Raw genomic sequence first — 17,737 nt, 5'->3', positions numbered from 1 at the left:
CACATCCTTCTCCAGCACTGGCCAGATCAGCTATTGGTTACTCGTGCGAATCTGCCTATCAGTTACATCGTTGGTCCCTTTAACTCTTTAAGAACTCGCTTCGCCATGTGTATGCCTCCCACTGCTTACAGGGATGCTGCTACTAGCCTACTCGGTTCTTACATGACGTTTCACCTGACTCAGACGAGGGGGAGGAGTGAGATAATAAATAAATAAATAAATAAATAAACAAACCAGGCAAATCCTCCAAAACGCCACCATCCACCTCCTCTGTTTCAAGCGTCGTCGGTGGTGAACGGTGGGATCACTGGGGGAAAAGAACGCCACTGTTATTTAATGGCCCATAAATTGAGAGGCGAAATAGTAGGCTGAAAAACGGCGGTCCTTGGAGAGGATTATAGTCCTTCGCTGGAAGAGAGAAGGACGCCTTGTCAGTGGAGCATCATCCACAGCGAATCATCATTTTATAAGGAGGCTACCATACAAACCGTTACAGTAAGGACTTTAGAATAGAATAGCCTACAGACAATTGAACTGATATTTTATTGGAAATAATGTATTACTAATGTAGAATTATACAAATCAAACATAGCAAAAAAGAAATACCCGTTTATAGACAATTACAACGAGAATGTATCATAGAAAATATATCGACCTCATCTTTAGCATGTGAATTTTGTTTTGTTTAGCATATTCACGATAAATTACAGCTCTGATAGCCTATAGGCTAATCTTATTTGTCAAATCTAGTTTATATAGCATGGGCCAGGCCTAAACAAGGCATAGGCTATCGGTAAATTGGACTCGAGAGGAAAGCACGGCGCAACCGTATTTGCCATTATCCATGTCAAGCATCCTTTTCAACTTGTCATTTCATTTCTGATCTCAGATAGGGGCCAAATAGCCTACAACATTTCCCCGTATCTGGGCTGAGAGTATTTTTCCTATATCCACCTCCCCAGTGGATTTTTAAGGGCAGCCTGGAATACCACGACTGGTTGTGCTTTGGGGGGGACCATTTTTGACGTTTGAGTCGTGAGGTTTGACGCCACGGAGAGAAGATGTCGGGGCAGACGCTGACGGACCGCATTGCCGCGGCGCAATACAGCTTGACGGGATCCGAGGTTGCTCGAGCTGTCTGCAAAGCCACCACTCATGAGCAGACAGCACCCAAGAAAAAACACCTGGAATGTAAGTATGGCCTCCTCCCCATCTCTACACACACCTTACAAGTACTGGTCCATGCCTGTGTTTGTGTGTGTGTGTTTGTTCCTGTGTTTGTTCCTGTGGAAGTTCCTATGGGATATGTATCAGTGGCGGCTGCTAAGGGGAGGGTGGCTCATAATAATGTCTGGAATGGAGGAAATGGAATGGCATCAAACTGTGTGTTTGATGTATTTGATACTAGTCTACTAATTCCGCTCCAGCCATTAGCACGAGCCCGTCCTCCCCAATAAAGGTGCCACCAACCTCCTGTGATACCTTTACCCATATTACAATATTATTAAATCAATAATAATGGTTCGCCATATTTATTTGCTTGTGTGAAATAGATTTTTTCATTATGTAGACCTAAAACAAGTCAAGTTTTGCTTTAGTCAGACTATCCGGGCCCCTTGCCAGGCATCACCGATCAATGTTGATGCCTGCTGTACTCATAAAAGAAACAGTTAGACTGAAGTAGTCAACTCCGAGCCAGGACATTGAACAGAACAGAGCCACCAGCCTCCTACCTCTGTGTCCTTCCTTCCACCCTCTTTTGAGAAATAAGTGATCTGATATGGTTGGACTGGTGGAAGTTATGAGATAGAACCATTGCTTACACCTAACAATTTTTGTTAGATCAGGGATTACCTCAAGGATGGATGGAAGGAAGGCTGTGTTTTTAAAGCATTGGAATTTAAAGCATCAAGGCCTCTATCGCAGTCTGAATAATGGATTCCTGCTCCAGTGCTGCTAAATGCATAATGCAAAAGTTCAAAAGGTGCTGTTATCACTACTACTAACACAGGCTTGTGCCTGGGGACCTGGCCAGTTTGAGGAGGTACAGGAGGCGGGGTGGCACTGTCTGTCAACCCTTAACCCTGATTTAGAAGCTGTGTCTGGTATCAAAGCCCCACTTTGTTTGATGTTGAGGAGACTTAAGGTTTTCTGAGGGTTTTGCCTTACAATGACATAGGAAACCCGATGTGATGAATTTCCTTCTTAGTTTCAGAGTTGTATTTGACTCAATGTCTGAAATCCTCAATATACACTGAGTATACCAAACATTAGGAACACCTTCCTAATACTGAGTTGCACCCCCGCCTGGCGGGTAGGAATGTTGGGCCAGTAACAGAAAGGTTGTTGGATCGAATCCCCGAGCTGACAAGGTAAAAATGTGTTGTTCTGCAGTTAACCCACTGTTCCCCGGGCGCCGATGACGTGGATGTCGATTATGGCAGCCCCTTGCACCTCTCTGATTCAGAGGGGTTGGATTAAATGCGGAAGACACATTTCAGTTGAATGCATTCAGTTGTACAACTGACTAGGTATCCCAATTTAAATGTTGCACTCAGAACAGCCTCAATTTGTCAGGGCATGGACTCTACAAGGTGTTGAAAGCGTTCCACAGGGATGCTGGCCCATGTTGATTCCAATGCTTCCCACAGTTGTGTCAAGTTGGCTGGATGTCCTTTGGGTGGTGGACCATTCTTGATACACACAGGAAACTGTTGAGCATGAAAATTCCAGCAGCGTTGCAGTTCTTGACACAAACTGGTGCGCCTGGCACCTACCCCGCTCAAAGGCACTTATATACACTGCTCAAAAAAATAAAGGGAACACTAAAATAACACATCCTAGATCTGAATGAATGAAATAATCTTATTAAATACTTTTTTCTTTACATAGTTGAATGTGCTGACAACAAAATCACACAAAAATTATCAATGGAAATCAAATGTATCAGAGTCACCCTCAAAATTAAAGTGGAAAACCACACTACAGGCTGATCCAACTTTGATGTAATGTCCTTAAAACAAGTCAAAATGAGGCTCAGTAGTGTGTGTGGCCTCCAAGTGCCTGTATGACCTCCCTACAACGCCTGGGCATGCTCCTGATGAGGTGGCGGATGGTCTCCTGAGGGATCTCCTCCCAGACCTGGACTAAAGCATCCGCCAACTCCTGGACAGTCTGTGGTGCAACGTGGCGTTGGTGGATGGAGCGAGACATGATGTCCCAGATGTGCTCAATTGGATTCAGGTCTGGGGAACGGGCGGGCCAGTCCATAGCATCAATGCCTTCCTCTTGCAGGAACTGCTGACACACTCCAGCCACATGAGGTCTATCATTGTCTTGCATTAGGAGGAACCCAGGGCCAACCGCACCAGCATATGGTCTCACAAGGGGTCTGAGGATCTCATCTCGGTACCTAATGGCAGTCAGGCTACCTCTGGCGAGCACATGGAGGGCTGTGCGGCCCCCCAAAGAAATGCCACCCCACACCATGACTGACCCACCGCCAAACCGGTCATGCTGGAGGATGTTGCAGGCAGCAGAATGTTCTCCACGGCGTCACCAGACTCTGTCACATCTGTCACGTGCTCAGTGAGAACCTGCTTTCATCTGTGAAGGGCACAGGGCGCCAGTGGCGAATTTGCCAATGTTGGTGTTCTCTGGCAAATGCCAAACGTCCTGCACGGTGTTGGGCTGTAAGCGCAACCCCCACCTGTGGACGTTGGGCCCTCATACCACCCTCATGGAGTCTGTTTCTGACCGTTTGAGCAGACACATGCACATTTATGGCCTGCTGGAGGTCATTTTGCAGGGCTCTGGCAGTGCTCCTCCTGCTCCTCCTTGCACAAAGGCGGAGGTAGCAGTCCTGCTGCTGGGTTGTTGCCCTCCTACGGCCTCCTCCACGTCTCCTGATGTACTGGCCTGTCTCCTGGTAGCGCCTCCATGCTCTGGACACTACGCTGACAGACACAGCAAACCTTCTTGCCACAGCTCGCATTGATGTGCCATCCTGGATGAGCTGCACTACCTGAGCCACTTGTGTGGGTTGTAGACTCCGTCTCATGCTACCACTAGAGTGAAAGCACCGCCAGCATTCAAAAGTGACCAAAACATCAGCCAGGAAGCATAGGAACTGAGAAGTGGTCTGTGGTCACCACCTGCAGAACCAGTCCTTTATCGGGGGTGTCTTGCTAATTGCCTATAATTTCCACCTGTTGTCTATTCCATTTGCACAATAGCATGTGAAATGTATTGTCAATCAGTGTTGCTTCCTAAGTGGACAGTTTGATTTCACAGAAGTGTGATTGACTTGGAGTTACATTGTGTTATTTAAGTGTTCCCTTTATTTTTTTGAGAAGTGTATTTTGTCTTGCCCATTCACCCTCTCAATGGCACACACATGATCCATGTCTCAATTGGCTCAAGGCTTAAAAAAATCGTTATTTAACCTGTCTCCTCTCCTTCATCTACACTAATTGAATTGGATTTAACAAGTGACATCAATAAGGGATCATATATATTTCACCTGTATTCACCTGGTCAGTCTATGTCGTGGAACGAACAGGTATTCTTAATGTTTTGTATACTCAGTGTATACCCCTGTATGTGATTATGTGTAAGCATTTGAAAGATCATACACTCCTATCTGAGAGACTCTTTGTCAGGGGTGCCCAGGCCAGGCACCAGATCAATTGAATCCAAAGGCCTCTGATTTGCATCAGGCCTAAATGATCACTGATGGCAGGTGGCTTGTTCGCCTCACTTTCTCCCTAAGGACCATTGGTGATCAGTCTGTGGCAATTAGGCCAAGAGAGTCTGCTTGCCAGGATGATAGCCCAATACTGTGCCAGCTAGGTAACCTAAGGCTATAGTTTCTCCTTATGTACATCATCAATATGAAAACCAAGAGTGATCTGGGCAATACAGAACTCAAAACCCCACAGGGAAAAATCAATCCCACCCAATCCATCCTCCTTGAGTCTGGGAGTAAAGCATATTTATGTACTCCCCTTAATCATGGGATTGGGGGATTGGAAAGCCCACCCCCGGCCAATTATGTGTCAGCAATCTTTTGACATCTCGGAAAGTGCCGACTCAGCGTCCTCTGCTCCTCATAGCCAGTTGCTCTCGTTTAGTGCTCTGAGTGTATGTGATGTCGCCCACTGACTAGCTCTAAGGGACAATGCTCTCCACTGAATACACGACAGGTTCACACACATATGCATTCACATGCAAGCATGCATGCACGCACTTACACAAACACACACACACACTAGTACGTATGGTAAATAGTCTCATAATTAGATCAAACAATGTTGTAGATATTACGAGTATAATACAACTGCAATAGAATCACAAGTATTCCCTTTTTGGTGGGAGGGTAGGGGAGGGAAAGGGGGAGGTTTATATCAGTTGCAATCTGGCAGGGCTCTTGGGAAATGTAATTTTTTTTCTTTTTACATATTCAATGCTGATTATTGATTACTCATCTATTTACTTTTTAATTTTCTTTCAAATGGGATTGTACTCATTTTTACATTTGCAATAAAGTATTTTCCAGATTTTTAATGGAAAGCGATCTGTGCTTTCTTGGAACTTACAGTGCATAAATGGAGAGAAAAAAAGAAGCGTACTAGTTGTTTTGATATTATGAATAGGAAAGGAGTAGATATTGCCGTACTCCAGGAAACTCATATAATGATTTAAGCAAAATAGAAAACAACAACTTCAAGGTGGCTGCCTTTTCTTCTGTTAATAATTAAACAAAAGCAGTAATTATTGTGTTTCGCCGTAATCTCAAGTTTCAATGATCAAGAAGGGAGGATTGCCTATGTGAAATAAATGTTTTCTTGGAAGACAAAATGTTTTTATTTCTGCGAATGTCCCCAATACTTATGATTATTAGTTTGTTGTTTCTTAATCGAAAATACTTGCTGGAATATCAGATTTCCATGTGGTCTTGGGTGGTGACATGAATACAACGGATAAATCTAACAATTCGGGTACTGCACCACCAGCCACCATAGCATTGCAAAATATGGTTTCTGATTTTACACTATCAGATATATGGAGAGTGTATAATCCACAGCTGAAAGAATATACTTTTTACTCTGCTAGGCACCGATTATTTTCAAGGATAGATTGATTACATACTTTCATCACAGTTAGTGCATCTAGTTCAGAAGGTCAAAATTGTACATACTGTATGTCTATGCCTGATCATCACACACACTTATGCAAACTATAACCAATGCTCCATATCGTGCCACAAATTGGAGATTTAATCTCACTCTCACTCTTTCGGCAGAAAAACTGTTCTGCTGTTCACGAGTTAGTAAGGACAGGTTTTTTTTTTTTTTTTACTTGTTCAAATCAGAAGCAAATGCTATTGTATTGTTTCTAATAAACCCTTTCATGGCATCCCACAGGAATCTATTATCATTCACAGACTCTTTGTTGAGGAGGATAAATTCATGTAAATCAGACCTGAATTTATCCTCCGCAACAAAGAGTCTGTGAATGATAATAGATTCCTGTGGGATGCCATGAAAGGGTTTATTAGAAACAATACAATAGCATTTGCTTCTGATTTGAACAAGTAGGGGAAAAAAATATAAAAAAAATAACTGTAGGCCACTTTATCCTTACTAACTCGTGAACAGCAGAACAGTTTTTCCGCCGAGAAGGAGAGAGAATTATTAATAATCAAATCTGAGTTAAATTCCTTACTCAGATTAAGAGCAGAATTTCTAATTCATAGAGTCAGACAACCTGACTATGTGGACGGTAATAGACCTAGTAAATTACGCAATAATGATAGTCTTGCTGACATTGTTTCCATTCAGTCTAAAGATTCACCATCAATCAAATTACAATTTAAACCAAATACCTGACAGTATGAGACTCTTTTTCGAGGGCTTGACCACAACTCTCCTCCGATGATCCACAATCTGTAGTTGCACCTATAATGCTCAATGAACTGCACGATGCATTGAAAGACATGAACCAAGGTAAATCCCCTGGATGGGATGGCATCCCACCGAAATTCTATTTAACCTTTTGGTCTGAACTTGCCCCGATATTATTAGAAATGGTACAAACATCTATTTAAATGGACTTTTTCAATAGAGATGTTAATACTGCAATTAGCTCTCTGTTACATAAAAAAAGGTAAAGACCCAACTCTCTGTTCAAGTCATAGGCCTCTCTCCCTTATTAACAGTGACATGAAATTGTATGCCAAGGTTCTAGCCGAACGCCTTCAAACCATTTTACCCAAACTAGTTCATCCTGATCAAACAGGTTTCGTCAAACATAGATTGGCATCAGACAATCTGAGATGTCTCTGTATAGTTAAAACTGTATAGTAACCCCTCTGGGATGGTCTTGAATGGTAACCAATACTCCTCACAGTTCGCCATCAAACGGGGAACTCATCAAGGCTGTCCAGTGTCAAGCCTCCTATTTGCCCTATCACTGGAGCCTTTAGCTAAAATGTATTAAGTCTATTCAGACAATTCAGCAGTATATCAAGTTATAAGATTAACCTGTGGGCTTGTGGGCTCCTGAGTGGCGCAGCAGTCTAAGGCACTGCATCTCAGTGCTTGAGGCGTCACTACATTTACATTTACGTAATTTAGCAGACGCTCTTATCCAGAGCGACTTACAAATTGGTGCATTCACATTATAGCCAGTGGGATAACCACTTTACAATATGTTTTTTTTGGGGGGGGGTGGGGTAAGGGGGGGTAGAAGGATTACTTTATCCTATCCCAGGTATTCCTTAAAGAGGTGGGGTTTCAAGTGTCTCCGGAAGGTGGTGAGTGACTCAGCTGTCCTGGCGTCGTGAGGGAGCTTGTTCCACCATTGGGGTGCCAGAGCAGCGAACAGTTTTGACTGGGCTGAGCGGGAACTGTGCTTCCGCAGAGGTAGGGGGGCCAGCAGGCCAGAGGTGGATGAACGCAATGCCCTCGTTTGGGTGTAGGGAGGTGCCGTTCCCCTCACAGCTCCGTAGGCAAGCACCATGGTTTTGTAGCAGATGCGAGCTTCAACTGGAAGCCAGTGGAGTGTGCGGAGGAGCGGGGTGACGTGAGAGAACTTGGGAAGGTTGAACACCAGACGGGCTGTGTCATTCTGGATGAGTTGTAGGGGTTTAATGGCACAGGCAGGGAGCCCACCCAACAGCGAGTTGCAGTAATCCAGACGGGAGATGACAAGTGCCTGGATTAGGACCTGTGCCGCTTCCTGTGTAAGACAGGGTCGTACTCTCCGAATGTTGTAGAGCATGAACCTACAGGATCGGGTCACCGCCTTGATGTTAGCGGAGAACGACAGGGTGTTGTCCAGGGTCACGCCAAGGCTCTTTGCACTCTGGGAGGAGGACACAACGGAGTTGTCAACCGTGATGGCGAGATCATGGAACGGGCAATCCTTCCCCAGGAGGAAGAGCAGTTCCGTCTTGCCGAGGTTCAGCTTGAGGTGGTGATCCGTCATCCACACTGATATGTCTGCCAGACATGCAGAGATGCGATTCGCCACCTGGTTATCAGAAGGGGGAAAGGAGAAGATTAGTTGTGTGTCGTCTGCGTAGCTATGATAGAAGAGGCCATGTGAGGATATGACAGAGCCAAGTGACTTGGTGTATAGCGAGAATAGGAGAGGGCCTAGAACTGAGCCCTGGGGGACACCAGTGGTGAGAGCACGTGGTGCGGAGACAGATTCTCGCCACGCCACTTGGTAGGAGCGACCTCTCAGGTAGGACGCAATCCAGGAGTGAGCAGCGCCGGAGATGCCCAACTCGGAGAGGGTGGAGAGGAGGATCTGATGGTTCACAGTATCAAAGGCAGCAGACAGGTCTAGAAGGACAATAGCAGAGGAGAGAGAGTTAGCTTTAGCAGTGCAGAGAGCCTCCGTGACACAGAGAAGAGCAGTCTCAGTTGAATGACCAGTCTTGAAACCTGACTGGTTTGGATCAAGAAGGTCATTCTGAGAGAGATAGCAAGAGAGTTGGCTAAAGACGGCACGCTCAAGAGTTTTGGAGAGAAAAGAAAGAAGGGATACTGGTCTGTAGTTGTTGACATCGGTGGGATCGAGTGTAGGTTTTTTGAGAAGGGGTGCAACTCTCGCTCTCTTGAAGACGGAAGGGACATAGCCAGCGGTCAAGGATGAGTTGATGAGCGAGGTGAGGTAAGGGAGAAGGTCTCCGGAAATGCTCTGGAGAAGAGAGGAGGGGATAGGGTCAAGCGGGCAGGTTGTTGGGCGGCCGGCCGTCACAAGTCGCAAGATTTCATCTGGAGAGAGAGGGGAGAAAGAAGTCAAAGCATAGGGTAGGGCAGTGTGAGCAGGACCAGCAGTATCATTTGACTTAACAAATGAGGATCGGATGTCGTCAACAGACTTCAATTCCAGGCTGTATCACAACCGGCCGTGATTGGGAGTCCCATAGGGCGGTGCACAATTGGCAAAGCGTCGTCCGGGTTTGGCCGGTGTAGGCCGTCATTGTAAATAAAAATGTGTTCTTAACTGACTTGCCTAGTTAAATAAAGGTAAAAATAAAATACAATAAAAAATAAATAAATAAAATATTAACCTCACTAAATCAGCTCTGCTCCCACTTAACAAAGCAATGTTCAATCTCAATATTGAATCGAAGATACCAATTGTGACCCATTTTAAATACTTGGGCATTGACATTTTACCCTCTCTAGATAAAATTGTTTTGAAGAACTACAAACAAGTCACAACTGCAATTACAGCAGATCTCAACAGATGGTTTAATCTAACATTAACTTTATCAGGTAGAATTTCGATAGTCAAAATTAATGTATTGTCTAGACTCTATTTCTTTGTTAGCATGCTTCCTTTGCCCTCACCATTAGGGTACTGGGAAAAGATTCAAAGTTCAGTCTTGAATTTTATATGGGAAGGGAAATGTCCCAGAATTAAAATGACTACACTCCAGCAACCCAAAGGTTTTGGGGGTCTAGGTTTACCCAACTTTAAGTTACATGCTTTGTCTCTAGTGCTCCGCCCACTTAAGAAATTGTTTGATCAAGATAAATGTCTTCTTTGGTTGGAAATTGAGGAAAATATAGTGTCACCATTTACATTGAGAGATGGACAGTGAGGAAAAAAGTATTTGATCCCCTGCTGATTTTTGTACGTTTGCCCACTGACAAAGAAATGATCAGTCTATAATTTTAATGGTAGGTGTATTTGAACAGTGAGAGACAGAATAACAACAAAAAATTCCAGAAAAACGCATGTCAAAAACGTTATAAATTGATTTCCATTTTAATGAGGGAAATAAGTATTTGACTCCCTCTCAATCAGAAAGATTTCTGTCTCCCAGGTGTCTTTTATACAGGTAACGAGCTGAGATTAGGAGCACACTCTTAAAGGGAGTGCTCCTAATCTCAGTTTGTTACCTGTATAAAAGACACCTGTCCACAGAAGCAATCAATCAATCAGATTCCAAACTCTCCACCATGGCCAAGACCAAAGAGCTCTCCAAGGATGTCAGGGACAAGATTGTAGACATACACAAGGCTGGAATGGGCTACAAGACCATCGCCAAGCAGCTTGCAACACCGGCCCTCCCCATAACCTCTATGTACAAATAAGAGAGCAGGTCTGAAATCAGTGTGGCAGGATAGGATGATTACACAGAAGGATCACCTCGCTTTTACATGATGGTCTTTCTGGGGGGCGGGAGAAATAACGAGGAGGCAACTTGATTTAACGCTGATTGTGTCACACCCTGGCTCTGGGACTCATTATGTTGAGCCAGGGTGTGTTCATTCTTTGTGTTTATTCTATGTGTTATATGTCTATGTTGGGGGTTCTAGTTTGTTTTATTCTATGTTTGCCTGAGTGACTCCCAATCAGAGGCAACGAGTGTCAGCTGGTTGTCTCTGATTGGGAGCCATATTTATACTGTCTATGTTCCCTTTGTGTTTGTGGGTTCTTGTTCCGTGTTCGGTCATTGATACCGTGGACTTCACGAGTCGTTTCTTGTTTTATATTTACACTTTAACTATTAAAGTATGTTCGTTCATCACGCTGCGCCTTGGTCTACTCCTTACCTCGATCGTGACAGATTGCTTTTATTAGAATGTCTACATTGCGAAAAGTGAAACAATTAATAAATCATGCCGCGAGAGGTACCGGATCCGGGCAAATAGGTGCCGGAACAAACAAAGTCAAATCTGAGAGGTGCCGGATCCTGTTTAAACTCAAATTAAGCACTGGGTATACCCAAACACCACTATTTACAAATAAATCCCTACCTTTGGGAGGGAAACTTATTATTTTTAAACAATGGTCTGAACAAGGAACTCATAAATGTTCAGACATAATGAATGATAAAGGTTTATAATCCGCATCTCCCCAATATATTATTGTTGAACGATGACTCTTCACTGACTTCCACAGTACCCCAGAAACGAGTATAGTTGTCTGGACTGACTGCGGCAAAAATTAATGTTAGTGACCAGATGGAAGCCTCTACATAAGATCTGCATATCGCAATGGCTACAAAACCTCATTGACATTCTTTCACTAGAGCTCTACATAGCTTGTGTGAACAGCACCAAGGAAATAACATTATATACATTCAATAGAGCAGTCTAAAAGGTCACATTTTTTGAATTGTTTGAATTGATCTATTGTATTTTGAATGTCTGTATAGAATATTGATGTATGCAGACTGATTCTATTCATGTGTGTCTTGGTCCCACAAACAATTTTACAAACATAAGATGAGTTACCCATGATGTTTTGTTTTATGCATAGATATGTCCACAACATGAGCTCATGGGGGGGAGAGGTGAGGAGGGAGGGGTGGGGAATAGGAATGGGTCGCACCTACTAAGAAGGGGGAGGGAGAGGGGAGATGGGACAGGCAAGACAAAAAATGTTTTTTTAAATTATTGTTTTTCATTTTTTTATATATGTACTTTTTTAATATTATTGGAGGTCTGTGATCTGAACCCCTCACAAAAAATAAATAATGATAACAATAAAGTTGGTCACAAAACAAATATTAGATCAAACAACATTATGAATTTAATCACTTTCGCATCCATCAGATTTTCCTCTCAGACTTCAATACTTGAGAGAAAAAAAAGGAAGCAGACAAGAAGTATGATTTTTATAGAACAAAATTAGTTATTCTCAAATGAATGACGAATGTTCTTTTAACTCTTTTATTTAAACTCTTGAGCAAAATGGGGATCCTACTGTTTTATTGTTTATTTATGTCACGATCGTCATATAGAACAGACCAAGGCGCAGCGTGATGAACAAACATACTTTAAATTAGTTAAAGTTTAAACACAATACAAAACAAGAAACGACTCGTGACGTCCAACGGTATCAATGACCGAACACGGAACAAAAACCCACAAACACAAAGGGAAAACAGACAGTTTAAATATGGCTCCCAATCAGAGACAACCAGCCAACAGCTGACACTCGTTGCCTCTGATTGGGAGTCACTCAGGCAAACATAGAAATCAACAAACTAGAACCCCCAACATAGAAATAAACACATAGAATAAACACACCCTGGCTCAACAAATAGAGTCCCAGAGCCAGGGTGTGACAATTTATAACTAGTTGTGATGCTGTCCTTCCCAGTCTTGTTCATTGGCTAGAGGAGGACTGGAAATTGATATTTATTCAGAACATGTTCTTGCCTGATTGATGTACACCAAAGCACACTTAATGTTAAGGCCTTTCCCAATCCTACAGTGAGGGAAAAAAGTATTTGATCCCCTGCTGATTTTGTAAGTTTGCCCACTGACAAAGACATGATCAGTCTATAATTTTAATGGTAGGTTTATTTGAACAGTGAGAGACAGAATAACAACAACAAAATCCAGAAAAACGCATGTCAAAAATGTTATAAATTGATTTGCATTTTAATTAGGGAAATAAGTATTTGACCCCTCTGCAAAACATGACTTACAACTTGGTGGCAAAACCCTTGTTGGCAATCACAGAGGACAGATGTTTCTTGTAGTTGGCCACCAGGTTTGCACACATCTCAGGAGGGATTTTATTCCACTCCTCTTTGCAGATCTTCTCCAAGTCATTAAGGTTTCGAGGCTGATGTTTGGCAACTCGGACCTTCAGCTCCCTCCACAGATTTTCTATGGGATTAAGGTCTGGAGACTGGCTAGGCCACTCCAGGACCTTAATGTGCTTCTTCTTGAGCCACTCCTTTGTTCCCTTGGCCTTGTGTGTTTTGGGTCATTTTCATGCTGGAATACCCATCCACGACCCATTTTCAATGCCCTGGCTGAGGGAAGGAGGTTCTCACCCAAGATTTGACGGTACATGGCCCCGTCCATCGTCCCTTTGATGCGTTGAAGTTGTCCTGTCCCCTTAGCAGAAAAACACCCCCAAAGCATAATATTTCCACCTCCATGTTTGACGGTGGGGATGGTGTTCTTGGGGTCATAGGCAGCATTCATCCTCCTCCAACGGCAAGTTGAGTTGATGCCAAAGAGCTCGATTTTGGTCTCATCTGACCACAACACTTTCATCCAGTTCTCCTCTGAATCATTCAGATGTTCGGATGGGCCTGTATTTGTGCTTTCTTGAGCAGGGGGACCTTGCGGGAGCTGCTGGATTTCAGTCCTTCACGGCGTAGTGTGTTACCAATTATTTTCTTGGTGAGTATGGTCCCAGCTGCCTTGAGATCATTGACAAGATCCTCCCGTGTAGTTCTGGGCTGATCATTGCAACTCCACGAGGTGAGATCTTGCATGGAGCCCCAGGCCGAGGGAGATTGACAGTTATTTTGTGTTTCTTCCATTTGCGAATAATCGCACCAACTATTGTCACCTTCTCACCAAGCTGCTTGGCGATGGTCTTGTAGCCCATTCCAGCCTTGTGTAGGTCTACAATCTTGTCCCTGACATCCTTGGAGAGCTCTTTGGTCTTGGCCATGGTGGAGAGTCTTATTGATTGGTTGCTTCTTTGGACAGGTGTCTTTTATACAGATAACAAGCTTTGATTAGGAGCACTCCCTTTAAAAGTGTGCTCCTAATCTCAGCTCGTTACCTGTATAAAAGACACCAGGGAGCCAGAAATCTTTCTGATTGAGAGGGGGTCAAATACTTATTTCCCTCATTAAAATGCTAATCAATTTATAACATTTTTGACATGCGTTTTTCTGGATTTTGTTGTTGTTATTCTGTCTCTCACTGTTCAAATAAACCTACCATTAAAATTATAGACTGATAATTTCTTTGTCAGTGGGCAAACGTACAAAATCTGCAGGGGATCAAATACTTTTTTCCCTCACTGTATGTGTTATCTTGTGAAGAAGGACTAGTTTGTCTGGATATAGAGTGGTGCTATCTAAAAAGCTGAAATGTCTCTCAGGTCTTTTTCCTTTGAAGACTTTGTGCCCTGGTATGTTTCCATGGTGATTTCGTGAGTGTGATATCGTCAAGCACCAGGCCTGTGAGCTTTCCATGCTGACCCATAAGCGAGAGAGGCTGTCTCTCCCCCATCCTCCTTACCCCACCCCTATTCGTTCTCTCCCAGTAGAGAGTGAAATGATGCAGTGCTAGTAGTGAGTGTGCTGCAGTGAGAAAATAGAGAGAGAGAGAGCCTTCAACCTCTCTCAGGTGTCCAACCCTCACTGGACAAGGGCGTTCACTAGACATAATACAGTAGTAGTGTAATAGGACACCAGTAATCAGAGTGAAGCATGTGTAGTAGCTGAACTAGGTCACTTGGGGTCATGTTCAGTAGGGCACACCGTAGCAAAACATTTTCTAATGGAAAGCAACATTTTGCATTTGAAACCTCCCTTTTCAAAACGTTTTCTCTCTTGAGAACATGACTCTGAACAGAAATGGGTCTTCCTCCTGCCAGACAACACAGTAGACTGTAATGGTCCGTCTGTCAGGATTCCTCAGAGCACACCTTCACACACAGAAGATGGTGTAGACGTCCTTGTAACCAGCTTCACACCACAGCTGACATTGAAATCCCTGCAAATAGTGAGATGTCAGGTCAGCTATCATCTTAGCAGGGGATTGGAGACACACATGTGTGAAGATCCATGTGTTACTTATTTTAGAACTGTGATCATTACAGCTGAACAGCAAGGAGGTTCTTTAACATCTTTCAAAACTCTTGATGGTGGCTTGACAGGGCCTGCTTGTCACACCCTGGCTCTGGGACTCTGTTATGTTGAGCCAGGGTGTGTTGTTTCTATTTGTTTTGTGTTCTAGGTTGATTATCTAGCTCGTGTTTCTGTGTTGGCCGGGGTGGTTCTCAATCAGAGGCAACGAGTATCAGCTGTTGCTTGTTGTCTCTGATTGGGCACCATACTTAGGCAGCCTGTTTTCCACAGTGTGTTGTGGGATCTTGTTCCGTGTTGGTTTTGTATTGTAACCAAGGACTTCACGTTATCGTTTTGTTGTTTTGTTCGTGTGGTGAATCTAAATAAAAGTATGTTCACTTATCACGCTGCGCATTGGTCCACTGTGTTCGACGAGCGTGACACTGCTTGTGTCTTCAGTGCAGGATCCAGCAATCTTAGAGCTGTTGCACTGCTTATGTGTGAATGCCAAGTACGTTCTCATTGTGTGGAAGGGGATAGAGAACACAACTGTATGGGGACGCTATGGATTAAGAAGCCCAGCTGTGTGTGTCTATGGCCCACTCATGGCCCCCAGCTGCCTGGGCACAAGTCTTGGGCAACCTTTAACCTCTTCATGACTCACATCAGCTTGGTTATTGTGGCCATGTTGGAATTCTGGCTTCTACTGTGTTTTTTGGTCCCTATGGTCAGAAAACGGATGGTTTTCATACTGACTTCAAAGGTTAAGGCCCTAGTAAGAGGATGAGAAGGACAGCCTTAGCCTGAGCCCAGAGGGAGGTAGTGCACTGGCAGGATTTGGATTACTGCCACATTAGATGGTTCAGAAGGAGGAGACCTGCCACCCTGCTGCTCAGAAGGAGCACCATCTTTATCCAATGCACTTTAAACTATATGTCTCCCATCCTCTTGCCCTGCTTCAACAGCTGTCTGTTTGAGGAGTGTACATGAGTCATGAGCAGGGCTGTGGACACACACATTCACACACACATACACACCAACACACATACACAGTCAATATTCATGATTATATCTTCTATCATGACATCCGACAGGCATTTGTAGCAGTATACCCATCTGTGTGTGTGTGTATGGTGTTAATTATCACCAGCACTGTTAATTATCACCTGCACTGCCTAAATCTAAATCAACAGTCATTCCAATTAACAGGTTTTCTGTTAGTGTTATTTTGGGGGGGTTGTAGTAGTAGGGTTTGGAGGGCAAGGGGAGGAGGTGAGAGGTGGCAGCAGATACAGTGGGGAGAACAAGTATTTGATACACTGCCGATTTTGCAGGTTTTCCTACTAACAAAGCATGTAGAGGTCTGTAATTTTTATCATAGGTACACTTCAACTGTGAGAGACAGAGGCTCCTCTGTCCTCCACTCGTTACCTGTATTAATGGCACCTGTTTGAACTTGTTATCAGTATAAAAGACACCTGTCCACAACCTCAAACAGTCACACTCCAAACTCCACTATGGCCAAGACCAAAGAGCTGTCAAAGGACACCAGAAACAAAATTGTAGACCTGCACCAGGCTGGGAAGACTGAATCTGCAATAGGTAAGCAGCTTGGTTTGAAGAAATCAACTGTGGAGCAATTATTAGGAAATGGAAGACATACAAGACCACTGATAATCTCCCTCGATCTGGGGGCTCCACGCAAGATCTCACCCCGTGGGGTCAAAATGATCACAAGAACGGTGAGCAAAAATCCCAGAACCACACGGGGGACCTAGTGAATGACCTGCAGAGAGCTGGGACCAAAGTAACAAAGCCTACCATCAGTAACACACTATGCCGCCAGGGACTCAAATCCTGCAGTGCCAGACGTGTCCCCCTGCTTAAGCCAGTACATGTCCAGGCCCGTCTGAAGTTTGCTAGAGTGCATTTGGATGATCCAGAAGAGGATTGGGAGAATGTCATATGGTCAGATGAAACCAAAATATAACTTTTTGGTAAAAACTCAACTCGTCGTGTTTGGAGGACAAAGAATGCTGAGTTGCATCCAAAGAACACCATACCTACTGTGAAGCATGGGGGTGGAAACATCATGCTTTGGGGCTGTTTTTCTGCAAAGGGACCAGGATGACTGATCCGTGTAAAGGAAAGAATGAATGGGGCCATGTATCGTGAGATTTTGAGTGAAAACCTCCTTCCATCAGCAAGGGCATTGAAGATGAAACGTGGCTGGGTCTTTCAGCATGACAATGATCCCAAACACACTGCCCGGGCAACGAAGGAGTGGCTTCGTAAGAAGCATTTCAAGGTACTGGAGTGGCCTAGCCAGTCTCCAGATCTCAACCCCATAGAAAATCTTTGGAGGGAGTTGAAAGTCCGTGTTGCCCAGCGACAGCCCCAAAACATCACTGCTCTAGAGGAGATCTGCAGGGAGGAATGGGCCAAAATACCAGCAACAGTGTGTGAAAACCTTGTGAAGACTTACAGAAAACATTTGACCTGTGTCATTGCCAACAAAGGGTATAAAACAAAGTATTGAGAAACTTTTGATATTGACCAAACACTTATTTTCCACCATAATTTGCAAATAAATTCATTAAAAATCCTACAATGTGATTTTCTGGAGAAAAAAAATCTAATTTTGTCTGTCATAGT

At 43.8% G+C, this 17,737-nt stretch overlaps 1 protein-coding gene across 6 annotated transcripts in view; it reads left to right on the top strand.

Annotated features, from left to right (window-relative positions):
• The first annotated feature begins 232 nt into the window (after nt 1-232).
• The window catches only part of LOC121562197 (clathrin coat assembly protein AP180), a 68,578-nt gene continuing 51,073 nt past the window's right edge, over nt 233-17,737 (top strand). For 5 of the 6 annotated variants that reach the window (XM_045226022.1, XM_045226023.1, XM_045226021.1 and 2 more), the window contains exons 1-2: nt 233-495; nt 963-1,191. In XM_045226022.1, the coding sequence (XP_045081957.1) occupies nt 1,062-1,191 (130 nt within the window). In that variant the 5' untranslated portion in view covers nt 233-495; nt 963-1,061. Of the gene's footprint in view, nt 496-889; nt 1,192-17,737 lie in introns of all 6 variants that reach the window. The other variant, XM_045226020.1, reaches the window with a different exon arrangement.

This window comes from Coregonus clupeaformis, chromosome 17 (assembly GCF_020615455.1).
Source record: "Coregonus clupeaformis isolate EN_2021a chromosome 17, ASM2061545v1, whole genome shotgun sequence".
Taxonomy (NCBI): domain Eukaryota; kingdom Metazoa; phylum Chordata; class Actinopteri; order Salmoniformes; family Salmonidae; genus Coregonus; species Coregonus clupeaformis.
Note: the sequence above shows the minus strand (reverse complement) of the source record. Positions and strands in the feature narration are given on the sequence as shown.